This window comes from Martes martes, assembly GCF_963455335.1.
Source record: "Martes martes genome assembly, chromosome: 8".
Taxonomy (NCBI): domain Eukaryota; kingdom Metazoa; phylum Chordata; class Mammalia; order Carnivora; family Mustelidae; genus Martes; species Martes martes.
Genome location: NC_137895.1, coordinates 46,210,820 through 46,225,931, shown reverse-complemented (window position 1 = coordinate 46,225,931; position 15,112 = coordinate 46,210,820). Strand labels below are relative to the sequence as shown.

The 15,112-nt window shown below is 37.4% G+C and overlaps 1 protein-coding gene across 1 annotated transcript in view; it reads right to left on the bottom strand.

The window, feature by feature from the left end:
- The window catches only part of PTPRR (protein tyrosine phosphatase receptor type R), a 241,700-nt gene that overhangs the window by 215,214 nt on the left and 11,374 nt on the right, over positions 1–15,112 (bottom strand). The window contains exon 2 of the mRNA XM_080811874.1: positions 2,253–2,551. Coding sequence (XP_080668000.1) covers positions 2,253–2,551 — 299 coding nt within the window. The remainder of the gene's footprint in view (positions 1–2,252; positions 2,552–15,112) is intronic.

Genomic DNA, 15,112 nt, shown 5'->3' with positions numbered 1-15,112 from the left:
TATAGGAAGAGGGAAAAAGTCGTCTCTCCTCAATGGAAACTTCAGAAGTTATATATATAGAGGGAGATATAGATATACAGATATAATATAGATACAGACATAGAGTGGAAGTTGGCAATGGTGTTTTTACTCTGGCTGAAAAAAATAAATCCTGGTAATTTCCCTATTTCAGGAAACTAATAGTCATAAACACTACTCTTTTTGGTATAAATTGAGCCATAAAGTAATGCTTTGGTTCCCCTGCAATATTCCTCAAGTAATACAGTCTGTGTGTGTACATGTGTATATGTGTGTGTGTGTGTGTGTGTATGTATATATATATGAACACATCAACACCTTAGCTACACAGTCATCAATTACTCTATCAAAGTCACGTTGTCACCAGAGTTAACTCCCTTTCATTATACTTCACTTCTAAACCTCTTTTCTGGATGGAATAAACCTTCCAACCAGCTGATACCTGATTGAATGTTGACCGTCTGCTTTTTGAGTCAGTGGAACGTTATTGATTTGTTTAAAAATAACTTTACTTTCCTGGTTTTCCTATTAAATCACACATGCATGAGTAATGTCAATAGATTACAGGAAACATTAACACTAGCAACTGTTGCAAAGTACCATAGCCACAGCATGGTTAGAGACTAGATCAAGAGAAGATAGGGAAGCCTAACTCAGCAAAATCACCTATTTATTGCCTTCATGTAATCATCACCCATAAGAAAAAGCACAGCTTCATGAGTTTCCAAACCACAAATAAGCTAAAAGTGAAAGGACCTGCCAGAATTCTTCACTGATGCCTTTTATCCTCCATAATATTAAATTAACTAGACAGTACATGACCTCACAAGACAGTACGAACCTCTTCGACAGTAATTCACAGTGACTTTAAGAGTTGACAACTATGGGAATATGATGGTCACCAGAGGAAATATCCTCCACGAGCCCTAGCATTAACACAGGCACATCCAGATACAGCCACATCATTAACATCATTTATCGTCAGCAAATAGACAGAGTACATGGCTTTCACCTTGAGAACATCTGTTACTCATGTAAATGCACAAAATTTGTTCAAGTATTTCAGGAGGCCAAGTGACCCACATAACTTGTAACAAGAGCTCATCTTGTGTTCTCAATTTATGATTTTTTATTGAATTACTGACATTTTCTCTCAGACATTTTCCAAGCAAAGCCAGAGATTCCATTTCATTTGTCTCTGTTTCTGGATCCCAAAATGACAACTGGATCGTAATAAATACTCAGTATATCCTAGTTGTAAACGTCAATGAATAGACCTTGGATTGTCAATACCAAGTAAAGTGTCTTATGTGTAGTAGATAAAAAAATAGAAGAAAGGGAAAAACGTTTGTTAGATTTAATTACATTTGTCTCATAGAGAGATTGTCAAAATGCAAACCTGGTTTACCTGAATGATCTTGGCCTAAAAAGTCAACATATTTGATTATATTTGGGGACAGAAATGCAACAACTACCATTTAGCTACTGACTTGTAGTTTTGATCTGTATCCTCCTGTTGTGACTTAAAACTTACGAGGGACTATAGTCTAAACAGGCCGTCAACCTCAGCCTGTATTTAAACTGTGATATCTCCATAAACTGGGAAACTCTGGCCTGGGTTACATACCCAAAGAATACAAGCAATGGAACCACTGTATCATCTTGATTAATAAAGGGTGATACCTGCTCAATGATATTAGGAATATTATCCATCAATTATTCCTGAACCACCTCATTTATTCCAATGACAGAAAACTACCTCTCTCCCCACACCCCTTCCTTTCGTGGTCTCTTCACTTGTTACAATTTGAGACAGATGCCCAGAGATCTTCAGTAAGTACTACTTATTTATATAAACTGAGCCTAAGCCCTATCTGCTTACAACAGATTATCACAGAAGACAGAGGCTCAGTGCAGAATATTATCTACTATAACAGCAAGGCCTTCCTAAAGCCATTTTTTATTCAAATATTTATTAAGTACCCATATGTGCCATGCACTGCGCTCTGCCCAGAGCACACAGACAAGGTTTCTTATTTCATGGGCTTACATTCAAGAGGAAGCCAACAGATAATAATCAAGTAACAGAAAAGAAATATCAAGGAATGAGAAGCGCTGGGATAAATAATCATTGAGATCCAATGATAAAGATTCATCATCAGGTTTGTTTGTTTGTTTGTTTCAAGCAGTAACCACAGAGGAAAGTATCAGCATCAGCGTAACACAGTACTTACCACCACAATTACATTTGCTGCAGGGATTGGAAGGTTTTCCACTTCAAGATCTTGACCGGCCACGGCCAGCAGATTGAGAGATGGGTCATATGCAGGTCTAGGGAAAGCTGAATTAACAATTTGATGCTGTTTGTTTATTTGTGCTTTGGAAGAGGAATGGTAGCTATGCTTATATATCTTTTGTGGAGCTATATCCAGGCTCTTCTCAATGTCTTGCGAATGGTGATAAATGAATGCCGGCTTCCCACTCCTCTTCTGATGAATTGCCAAGAACTGATCATTATTTCTGGAAAAGCACCCTGAAACAAGGAAAAGGCAAAAACAAAAATCAAAGACCTTCACTAACATAACCAGAAATATCTGATAAAGAGAATTACCCATCCTTGGGCAGTAAGACTTGTGAAGAATTTATACCTTTTCCCCTACTTCATTATCCTAGAATACATTCTGTGGTATGGAGGCATCCCAGATACTTTGGGTGGACAGAAGGGGGTGTAGTTTAAAAAAGTCCTATTTATCAGATATATGTCTTTTAGTCTTGAATTTCATCCTTTATCTACAGTCCCAGGTCTAACACCCAGTTGAGCTTCTATTCCTGAATGTCCTATCTGTTCCTCAAACAATAACCATTTATGTCATAGTTAAGTTTTCCTCCCTTTAATCAATAGCCTTTCATATAATTCTTATTTTACTTATTTTATCTTGCTTATAGTTAACAATGTATGATTTTTTTTAAATGCTTGTAGAATATTTTAAGCAGAGGGCAGAAATCTGAGGAGACACATTTTGGTGGCAACTTCCAATTCTGTAACAACATCCATTCTCTCCTTCTTACTCAGTAATACAGCCATCCAGATAACAAAATACATCCACCTTTATTTCTTCCATTAGGTAAACATCCATGGACTTGAGTAACTCTTTCTTCTATTTGTCATTGGCCATAGGAGGAAAGAGATAACATGTATATGTAAGCCAAAAGAATACCACTGGGTCAAGCATCAATTGGAAAAGCAAACTTAAGGGACCTGGGTGGCTCAGTTGGTTAAGCAGCTGCCTTCAGCTTAGGCCATGATCCCGGAGTCCTGGGATCGAGCCCCACATTGGGCTCCCTGCTCAGCGAAGAGTCTGCTTCTCCCTCTCCCTCTGTTCCTCTCTGCTCATGTTCTCTCTCTCTCAAATAAACAAATAAAAAATCTTAAAAAGAAAGAAAGAAAGAAAGAAAAGCAAACTTAAGATCTTCTATATAAGATGATCAGCAAAGGAAACAGATCACGACACAGTAATGTCACCCACATGGTGCCTAGCTACCCTGGGTAGCCCAGGTTTTCCCTTGGTATGTCGATGGCAACAATAAGCTGTACAAATACTGTCCTTGGAAAATTACTTACCTCTTTTTACAAGAATTCTGGGATGCCTAGAATGCTTCCTGAATATTTATAGTAGAGGAATTGCTAGTTTTTACAGATTTTGCCCTTTTGTGATGAGCATATATTTCCAGCATCTTCAGCAATTCTGCCTAAACTATGCTTTAAACTTTCACTTAGGAATATAAAGACAGGTGATTTTTTGGTCAGCTTCAGTGCTTTCTTCCGAGATGGAACAGGCAGTTGGGGAATCATCTTTGGGTACCAGTGACTTTAGCCTTTCAGATCATTCAAATCAAAATTATATTTCATGTGAATTCTGAAATAGTAATAGAAACCACTCATCATATCTTCAGTCCTGAGTTTGCCAAATAGACTATAACTTTCTAAAAAGCAATCAAGCTACCATCATTTGCCAAAACATGATGACTTGACAGTGATGACCTTGAAATACCTATAAATTTTGTTTCTCTGATAGTTCCTCAGATACAGAAGTGAAACTGTCATCAGGAACATATATAATGTTATGAAATTCAGAACAGGGTACTTCAATGTTATTATTCTTGCAGTGTTCTATTAATGGAGAATGGTGCTAAGATGTTTGAGATGTATATTAACTTTCTGACCATGAGATGTTCATGTAGAACTTTACTAAAAGGAATTTACTAATACCACAGTGTCTTGGAAGAGTTTCTATATTTCTGAAAAGAGAGTGCTTTGTCCCCTCCTGTCTTAGAGAACTGAATCTGATATTGCAAACAGCAACAAAGAAGTGATCAATTTGGGAGTTAAGAAATAGAATGGATGCAATATTTTTTATCTTAGTTGGCTTTTTAAATACGCCTTGTTTAAATATGGTCTGTTGTTTTGGGAAAGGCATACTATATGCTTGAGTGAATTTTGGTTTCTCACCTGAGGGAGTGGCCCTTCTACCAAAAAGAGGAATATGAGAGAACGGTAATAGAATAGGAGAAAAACCAAGAATGAGAAACTTAAGAAAGAAAATGTTTTAGAACCTGTATGTATTGTAGGGTTTTAGACAGAGGCAACTGAAAAATCACTCTCATAGTGATGTCTCTAGAAACAAGTATATAAATGCAACTTCCATGTGTTGCTATGGAAGATAAGTCCCACTGAAGACACACTCATAGATTTCACAAATTACAAAGCACGTTGGCACTGCTGCCATGAGACAAAGAAGATGGAGCAAGTGGTTAGATTCTCACCTAAGAAAGAATAAATAAAGAAGAAAAATAAAGGAGGCTGTAAAATAAGTTGATTTAAAACACCCAAAGAGATAAAAGAAGAAAATAATAAGAATTTAAGAAAAAGGGAACGGGCCTGTTTCAATCCAGGTGGAAATCACAGAAACAAAAAATACAGTAATTGATGAAACTCAATGTGTAGGTTATATAGTAGACTAGACACCACCGAACAGAGATTTAGTAAATTGGAAAAGTTTTGGTAACAATACAGAAAGCAGCATAGAGAGATTAAGAGAGGAGATGTGAAAAAGAAGGTGAGAGATTATGGTAGACGGACTTTCCAGATGGCACTCTGTGATCCATGCCTACCAGCATTCACATCCTTATATAATCCCCTCCCACTGACAGTGAGCTGGATCCCACTTGAGACTTTAAACCAACAGATAATGGCAAAGGTGATGGGCTGTTACTTCCTTATTAGGTAAAAAAGATGTGACTTCTGTGTTGTTAGGAGATCCTCTCCTGCTGACTTTGATGAAACAAGTTGCCTTCCTGGAGAACTCCATGTGAAGGAGGAGGCTTCTAGCCAAAAACCAGGAGAGAACTGAGGTGCTCAGTGTCACCGAATCCTGCCAATGATCACGTAAATGAGCTCGGATGCAAATCCCTCCTCGGATGAGCCTTCCTCTAAAAGCCCAGTCCAGGCCAACACTCTTAACTGAATCCTTAGGAGAGACCTTGAAGCAGAAGTCCCACTTCAGCCATGCCCAGATTTCTGACTCACCCGGAAACTGAGAAACAGTAAATGTGTACTGTTTTAATTCATTAAATTCTAGGGTCATTTGTTATGCAGCAACAGGAAACTAATGCAGAGAGGTTGACAGAGACTAAGTTGTTAAATACCTTTACTTAAGAAAGGAAACATTAGAGAAATTGAACATTTTACAAAATTTAAGGAGGGAAATGACAAGATAAAATGTATATTTCTGAAGGAGTCCCTGGCTATATAAGAAATGGGAAGATTGGAAGGAAGAAAGAGTAAGTGCACAAGTACCAGGTAAAATATTTTAGATAACAGAACGGCCCCAGACTAGGTGGCAGTAGAGGGATGGAGCAGAGGTGAATCTAGTCAACAGATGATCCTTTCTACTGAAGTTGATTCATATATATGTTGTCTACCTTGGGTTCCGTGGCTTCCACCCTTCGTTAACTCCTATATATAAATTCCCCAACTGACCAGTGTTGACTCCTGGGCAGGGACGTCTCAACATCCCTATTTAGCAGAAAAAATTTACAGAAGATAAGACCTTCCACTCTCAGCAACCTTAAAGATTTAAGGGTCAAAACTGTTCAGGGTGGGAAATGATCAGAACAAAAGCAAAAAAAAAAAAAAAAAGTAGATAAAAACTTTCAGATCACTGATAAATATCCGAAACATTCAGAGTGTAACATTCCTCAAGGAACTCAAGGCTACCTTAATGTCAATGCTTTGTTAGAGGCAAAAAGCAATCTAAAGCAATCTTAGTTTGACAATAGCCAGGCCTCCAGGATCCTGCAAATCTTCTTTAACATATGAAAAAGCCTTTAGAGACTTTATCTCTACCCACCACCCCTCCAACTTAAAAGTATATAATCAATTGCTCCTCAAAATCACAGTCAGCTCTTTCTGCTCCAGGGTCCAGTCCCTGTGCTTTAATAAAAGCACCTTTGTGCACCGGGGGAAAAAAAAAAGACACCAGAATTTGACAAAAAGAAGGGACAGGGTAGGGGAAGTAGGAGGAGTTGAAGTATTAATTCAATGATTGAGTTAATGTTCTGGGATGGAACCAACAGTGGGGTTTCAAGGGTAATTTTGTTTCTAGTGGGTGGTTGACTCTATGGGGGTGCCTTTATTGAGATAGAGAAATGTGAGTTTGTGGTGCCTACAATATATGGAAGCAGAAATGTCTAGAGACGGGGCACCTGGGTGGCTCAGTGGGTTAAAGCCTCTGCCTTCGGCTCAGGTCATGATCCCAGAGTTCTGGGATCGAGCCCCGCATCGGGCTCTCTACTCCGCAGGGAGCCTGCTTCCTCTTCTCTCTCTCTCTGCCTGCCTCTCTGCCTACTTGTGATCTCTGTCTGTCAAATAAATAAATAAAATCTTTAAAAAAAAAAAAGAAATGTCTAGAGAGCAGTTATATGTACATGAACTCAAGGGGAAGCTCTGGACTAGAGGTAAGTGTTTAAAAACCGTAAGCAAGCTGATGGAAAACTGAGGGATGAGACTGCCTAGGAGGAGTTGTGGGTGGAGAAGAACCAGAAGTCTGCAGCCTAGACCCAAAGAAGTCCATAGTGAAGGAGCAGCTGGAGATTGTCAAAGTACAGAAGGCAAGGAAAGAGTGCAACAGGGAAGGAGTCTGCCGGGCAGAATCCAGTGTCAGAGAGACTGAGAGTTCAAACAAGAGAACCCTGAACATTTGCATAGGGTTTATTTATTTAAAATTTATCGATGGGCATCTGAGCCTGGATATTCAGAAGACCAGATCCAACATGGAAAAGGCTTGGGGATGGCATTCTAGAAGCACTAAACTAACCATCTTCCCCTGTTGAGCCTTTGAACAAAAATAAAATAATTTTAAAGGATTTGAAAGGGTAAGGAAGATTCGGAGTCCGGGTATGATGGGGCAAACACAGCCTGCCTCGTTGTTTACACTGAATAAAACCTGGGACAAAATGCATGAAACAGCTATTTGAGGACTCTGGAAAATAAGTAGTAGCAGGGGGACTTCAAAGTTCCACAGCATCAGCAGGGAGTTTACCTTCTGTCCCCCTCAGTACTCTCTAGTCAACCTGTAGTGGATGCAGACAAAGACGGCGTCAGGAAAAACACTCTAAACACTAGTTCTGAAAAAGGGAACTCATAAAGCTAAAAGAGGCTGCAGGAATCTTTCTCCCTTTTTCCTCTCTTTTCTCCATCCTCTATGCTACACCCCAAGCAATGCCATGGCAGCAAAGGCCTTGGCCATGAATGAGAGCTTACAGGACTCAAAACTCCGCAAGAGGGGAGGCTTTCTTTTCTTTTTTCTTTTTCTTTCTTTCTTTCTTTCTTTTTTTTTTTTTTTTTTTTTTTTTTGAGGGGAGCCTTTCTTTCTCTCAAGGAAGCTGCCATTCTAAGAGAGTGGAACCAACTGTCACAGCTTTTTCCTCTCTCCATCCTCCCCTCACTTGACCTTGGATTCAGATGCGGTTGTAGAAATACAAGAAGTTCACTTCAACTATAATGATACAGAGAGGTTTAATGTGAAAGGATGGACAAAATATATATCATGCAAACTCTCATCAAAAGAAAGCCACTATCAGACAACACAGACTGCAGAGCAAAGAAAATTACCAAGGACAAAGAGACATATCACAAAGTAATGTAATGTACATAATGATGTAATATATGTAAGAATATATAATAATCCTAAATGTGTATACACCCCCCCCAAAAAGCATAAAAATACATGAAGCAAAAACTGACCAAAATGAAAGGAGAAGCGGGCAAACCCGCAATTATAGTTGGAGATTTTAATACTCCTCTCTCAATAATAGAACTAGTAGACAGAAAATCAGCAAGGGCAAGGTTATAAAGGAACAGAACAACATCACCAACTAACTGGATTTAACAGTATTTATAGAATGCTCCAACCAAGAACACAGAATACACATTCCTTTCCGGTGCACATGGGACATTCACCAAAATAGACCATATCCTGGGTCATAAAACAAACTTAGACATTTAAAAAAAATGAAAGTATATAAAACATATTCTCTGACCATAATAAAATTAAACTAAGAATCAATAATAGAAAACAACAATCTTTCCAAGCACTTGGAAATTAAACAGCATACTTCTAAATATCCTTGGGTCAAAAAACGATTACTAAGTTAGAACATGCTTTGAACTGAACTGAAATGAAAATATAACATCATAATTTGTGGGATGCAATTGAAGCAGCACTGTTTAGAGGAGAATCTACAGCATTAAATGACTTTAACAGAAAAGAAGAAAGCTCTCAAATCAATAATCTGAGCTTCCACTTTAAGAAACTAAACAAAACAAAAACCTCAGAATAAATGCTAAACATGCAGAACGAAATTAAAAATTTTAAAACAGAAATTATTGCATTGAAGATAAGAAAATAAAGAAATATCAGTGAAACAAAAGCTGATTCTCTGAGAAGAGAAAAATTGATAAAACTCTAGCAAGACTCACAAAGAAATAGAGAATACACAAGTTATTAATATCAGATAAAAGGAAGGCTATCACTACAGACCCTGCAGACATAAAAAGGATAATAAGGAAATACTATGAATCATTCTTTGCATGTAAATCCAAAAACTTAGATAAAATGACCAATTCCTCAAAAACCACAAACTAATGAAACTCACACCCAAGATGAAATAAGATCTCAAACTGTCCTAACATTATAAAAGAAATTAAATTTCTACATAAAATTTTTTTTGAAAAAAAAAAAAAATCTTCAGGATCAAATGGTTTTACTGGCAAGTTCTACCAGACATCTAAAGAAAAATATAACATCAATTTCACATAACCTCTGCCAGAAAATAGAAAAGGAACACTCCACAAATCATTTTTTGAGGCCAAAATTATACTGATAACAAAAACAGAGAAAGACGGTACTAAAAAGACAACCGTAGACCAATATTGCTCATGAACACAAATGCAAAAATTCTCTACAAAATATTAGGAAATTGAATGCAGAAATAATACAATGAATAATATACCATAACCAAATGGGGTTTATCCTAGGAATGGAAGGCCTCTTCAATATTTGAAAAGCAATCAACATAATCTACCATGTTGATAGTCTAAAGAAGAAAAACAACATTGTCATATCAATTGATGCAGACAAAGCCTTTGCCAACATTCGTATCTATTCATAGTTCAAAAGATGAAAAAAAAAAACAAAACAAAAAACAACCTAGGCAAACTAGAAATAGAAGAGAATTTCCTTCAAAAAGGCATCTATAATGAGATGCCTGGCTGGCTCAGTCAGGAGAGCATGTGGCTCTTGATCTCAGGATCATGAATTTGAGCTCCACATTGGGTGGAGCGATTACTTAAAAAGTTTAATAAAATAAAATGTTTTATAAAATTCTTAAAAAATAAAAATAAAGAAAAAGTCACCTACACTAAAACCCACAGCTAACATTATGCTTAATAGTTAAAAACTGAATGCTTGCTTGCCAGATCACAATAGAGGAGGAGGCAACTATGATCCCTTACCACTTCTATATGACATTGTATTAAAAGTCCTAGTCAGTGCAATAAGACAAAGAGAAGTGAAAGGCATACATACTGGAAGAGAAGAAATAAAACTGTTCCAGTTGCAGAGGGCATGATTATCTATGTAGAAAATCCCAGAGAATCCACCAAAATCTTCCTAGAATTCATAGGTGAATTTAGTAAGGTTGTAGAATACAAAGTCATTCTGCAAAAGCCAATGGCATTTCTATAAACAAGCAGCGTTCAACAGAAAATTGAAATTTTATAAAAATTTATAACCATTCCAAAAAATAGAATACTTAGGTGTGAACCTAACAGATTATGTATAGGATATCCATACTAAAAACTACGAAATCCTGGAAAACAAATCAAAGGAGACCTAAATAAATAGAATGACATACCCTGTTCATGAATTGTAAGACTACATAATGGTGTCAATTATCCCCAATTAAAATAAAAAATCCCAACAGAATGTTTAAATAGACATAGTTATGCTCATTCTAAAATTTAAAAAGAAAGTCAATATAAAGAGAATAGCTAAAACAATACTGAAAATGAAAGGAAGATTAATACTACCCAATTCTAAGACTCACTATAAAGCTACAGCAATCAAGATAGTGTGTATTGGCAAGGAATAGATACAGATCAATGGAACAAAACAGAGATTCAAGAACAGATGAGACAAAATATCACCATTTGATTTTTGACAAATGCAAAAAAAACAGAGAAAGAATTGTCTTCTTAAAATGACATTGGAACTGTTGTACATCCATATGCAACAAAATGAACCTTTATCTGAACTCACACCTTACATAAAAATTAACTCAAAAGAGATCACAGATTAAGTGTATTATTACAACTGAAGAAGGATAGTTGGAAGGCAAGCAGGCAGGGACAACGTGTCCCTGCTCTAAGAGGAAACCACCCTTAAAAGGATTTTACAGCACCCTGGAAGGAGCTCTCCTACCTTTCCCATGTGATAGATGGGTGGCAAAAACCAAATTGGATGACAGGCACAGGGAGAATTAATCAGATTAAAACAGCCCTCCAAGGAGCCCAAAAAACCCATAGACTTAAGAACTCCAGTGGCAACCCTCTCCAGGCCCCTCCCTTCTCAGTAGTTTTGTACTATGACTTTCCCATCTCTCAACACACCTTACTCTGCCCACCACTCTGTCTGGTCTGCCTCTTCATTCTTCCAAGAGGCATGGCCAAGAACCATGGGCACCGATGGAAAAAAAATCCTGTAACACAACTTTTTTTTTTTTTTTAATTTTATTTATTTATTTGACAGACAGATCACAAGTAGGCAGAGAGGCAGGCAGAGAGAGAGGAGGAAGCAGGCTCCCTGCTGAGCAGAGAGCCCAATGTGGGGCTTGATCCCAGGACCCTGGGATCATGACCTGAGCCGAAGGCAGAGGCTTTAACCCACTGAGCCACCCAGGCGCCCCTGTAACACAACTTTAAAACTTTTTGAAGATAGGAGAAAATCTTCATTACCTAGGGTTAGGCACAGAGTTCTTAGATAGCACACCAAAATCACAATTCATAAATGAAAAAAAAAAAAAAAAACGATAAACTGGACTGGATCAAAATTTTGAAATTTTTGCTCTGTAAAAGACAGTTGTAAAGAGAATGAAAAGGCAAGCTACAGAGTGAGAGAAAATAATTGTAAACCACATATCCAGCAAAGACGTGTAATCAAAAAATATAAAGAACTCTCAAAACTCAATAGTAAGAAAATAAGCCAAATTTAAAAATGGGCTAAAGTTGAACACTTTGTCAAAGAGAATACATAAATGACAAACAGGTACATGAAAATCTGCTCAATCCTATCAGCCAATAAAAATATATATATATTAAAATTGTAATGTGATACCACTACCCACCTCTTAGAATTGTTAAAATGAAAAAGACCAACAATTCTCAGTGCTGGAGAGTTTCTGTAGGAACTAGAATTTTCATACTTTGTTGGTTGGAATGCAAAATGGCAAAGCCACTATGGAAACAGTCTGGCACTTTCTTATAAAGTTAAATGTACATTTACCAGCAAATCCCAATTCTACATACTTACCCTAGAAAAATAAAAACTTATATTCACACAAAAATCTGCAAGCAAATTTTGTGCCAGTTCTAGTCATAATTGGCCCCAAATGGAAACAACTCAAATGTTCTTCAATGCGTAAGTGGGTCAACTTTGATACATCTATACACTGGAATATTACTCATCAATAAAAAGTAATGAACTATGTATCCATTCAACTTGGCTGAATCTCAAGGACATTAGGCTGAGTGAAAGAAGACAGTCACAAAACATCACATACTGTATGATTCCATTATATGACATTCTTGAAAAGATAGAAACTATAGTGATGGAAAGCAAATCAATGTTTTTAGGGGCCAGGGGTGGGGGACATAGCATGAAGGATTTCCAGGGGATGACTGAGCTTTTATGTATTGTGGTAGTAATTACATGAATCTATATATGTGTTAAAAGTCATACAATCATACACTCAAAGAAGTCGACAGATTATACTACGTTTTGTAAGTTACTTCTTAACTAAAAACTGTATCAGAGCATCTTCTCTCTGACTGCAAATCTATATAGTTAAAAAATGATGGATAAATTTATAGAAGGTAATGTCAGTGTGTATTTGGGAGAAAGCTAGATTTAAATGGATTGGAGGGGCGCCTGGGTGGCTCAGTGGGTTAAAGCCTCTGCCTTTGGCTCGGGTCATGATCTCAGAGTCCTGGGATCAAGCCCCGCATCGGGCTCTCTGCTCAGTGGGGAGCCTGCTTCCTCTCTCTCTCTCTCTCTCTGCCTGTGTCTCTGCCTACTTGTGATCTCTGTCAGGTAAATAAATAAAATCTTTAAATAAATAAATAAATGGATTGGAAAGTGGGAGATAAAATGGAACAACAACGTGGACAACACTTCAAACAGCTTTAGGTGTGATAGGAGAATGACAAGGTCAGTGTGTGATCAGGAAAGGAGAGTAGGGTTGAGGGATTTGGTTTTTTCAACACAGGAGAGATTTGAGCACTTTTATTCCTTAAAAGGAAGAGTCAGTTGAGGAGTGGCTGAATATGTAGGGGAGAGCAGGTAAGATCTGCTCTCCCTCACGATTGGAGAAGTTGGGATCCACAGTACAGGCAGGGGGATGAACCTGGGGTTGGAGGAAGGTATTTCTTCAGCTACAACAGGAGGGAGAGGGTAAGGTGGGACAATCTGGAATGTGAAGGGATCTGGTGGTAGAGGTTGAACAAATTTTCTTCTGATGGTTTCTCTTTTCTTCCTGTAGAAGGGAAGTCATCTCATAAGAGGGAGGACAAAGCAGGAAAGATAGTAAGCTTCAGACAAATGGAGAAAGACTGAAACAGTTAATATAAAGACCTGGCAGATAAAGTTGATATGTGTAGGAGGATTCCTCATCTCCACAGAGAACTCAGTCTGTCTCAGTCCAGAAGGGAGAGAGTGTCTCACAGAATGTTTAGTAAACAGCCTGTCAAAGATACTCATCTGCATTTAAAATTTAAGTACTTTGACCACAGAAGCAACACTTAACATGTGAATAGCCAGTTTTGATGGTCATAAAATTCCATGATTTAAATTTCATTTTGGACAGACCTTGGTAATCTCTGAAGAAATCTTTGAAAGAGAGAAATGGATGAAATTACAACGTTATGTTAGAGTATGTTATGATTCAGTAGTTCAGATTCAGTGTTGGTAATTCGTAAATGCACAGGGTAGAATGGCCTTGCCTGCACCGTCTCAGGATAAACCCTTGTATAGCAAATGCTTAAATCAGAGTCAGTAACTTGTGAAAGGAACAAAAGGATGAAGCCGTGTTCTCTAGAGACCTGAAAAGGTGAACAATCGAAAAAAGGCAACTTCGTTCTCTGATCGTTCTGTGAAAGGATAATCATTGTTTCTAAAGCATTGCCAACACTTTTGTCTCTAGAAAGTGGATATAAATGGACAACATCAGGGAAGTCCCCTGGGAATTTCTACAAGAGAAATGATGAGGCTCTCCTTTGATTTGTAAATGCCTCTCAGAAAAAGCTAAAAATACACAGGAGTACTAGCAAAAGCTTATCTAGCAGATGCCTATTAATAGTAGTCAGAAAGAAAAGAAACACTTTTTAAAAAAGCAATGGTCTAGGAGGTAAGAGACCTAGAGTCTAGTGCAAGACATCCCTCACCACCACCATCTATGTGAACTTGTGTAAGTCTCCTCACAGCTGAGCCTCAGTTTCTCATCAGAGAATCAAAGTGGTTCTTGTAGATCTATAGCTAGATTACCATGTGCTGGGCTTCAAGAAAAGAGAAGTCCCAATTCAATTGGATTTTGCCTGATGCTTATTTTTTTCTAAAGAGAGACATTTTTCCATAACCACAATAAACAAGTACATTTATTTTTCCACACGGAAAATTTAAAAAGTTACAGGTAAAGCTTCTAATTTCTTCTGATTTAATGAAATATTATTATGATGATTTTGCTTCACGTAGGACAGCTAAGATTGCTAATAGCATCCAGTTCCCCTTGATTGACTCTGCTTTCCTCCATATATCTTTTCATCAAAGCTCTTGTTGCATCTTCAAAACCCTTCCTTACAGAGCACAACTTATACATTACACAATATAGAGACGGTGACCCTTTGTAATCTATTACTTTGTATCCTCTGAAATTTGTGATTTTTTTACCTTTCTTTTAAATTTAAGACAACAAATGTCCAGACTTTATGTAAGTTCCAGTTTATAATGTTTTATTATGATTTAGAATTTTTCCAAAAAGAACAAAATTGCATACATAGCATAAACATTCATGTATCAGAAGGACTCAAAAGGTTGTTTTTCACTTTCTTCACATTCTGTTTCCAGGCATTAGGTGTGTCATTCAGCTCTCACCACCATTCTTTCCAAATGTCCAATGTGTACTATGACTAACAACTACTTTTCTCTGGGTCTAATCAATTAGATGAATAGACCAAGTACAATAAGAGACCCTTTGGGAACAA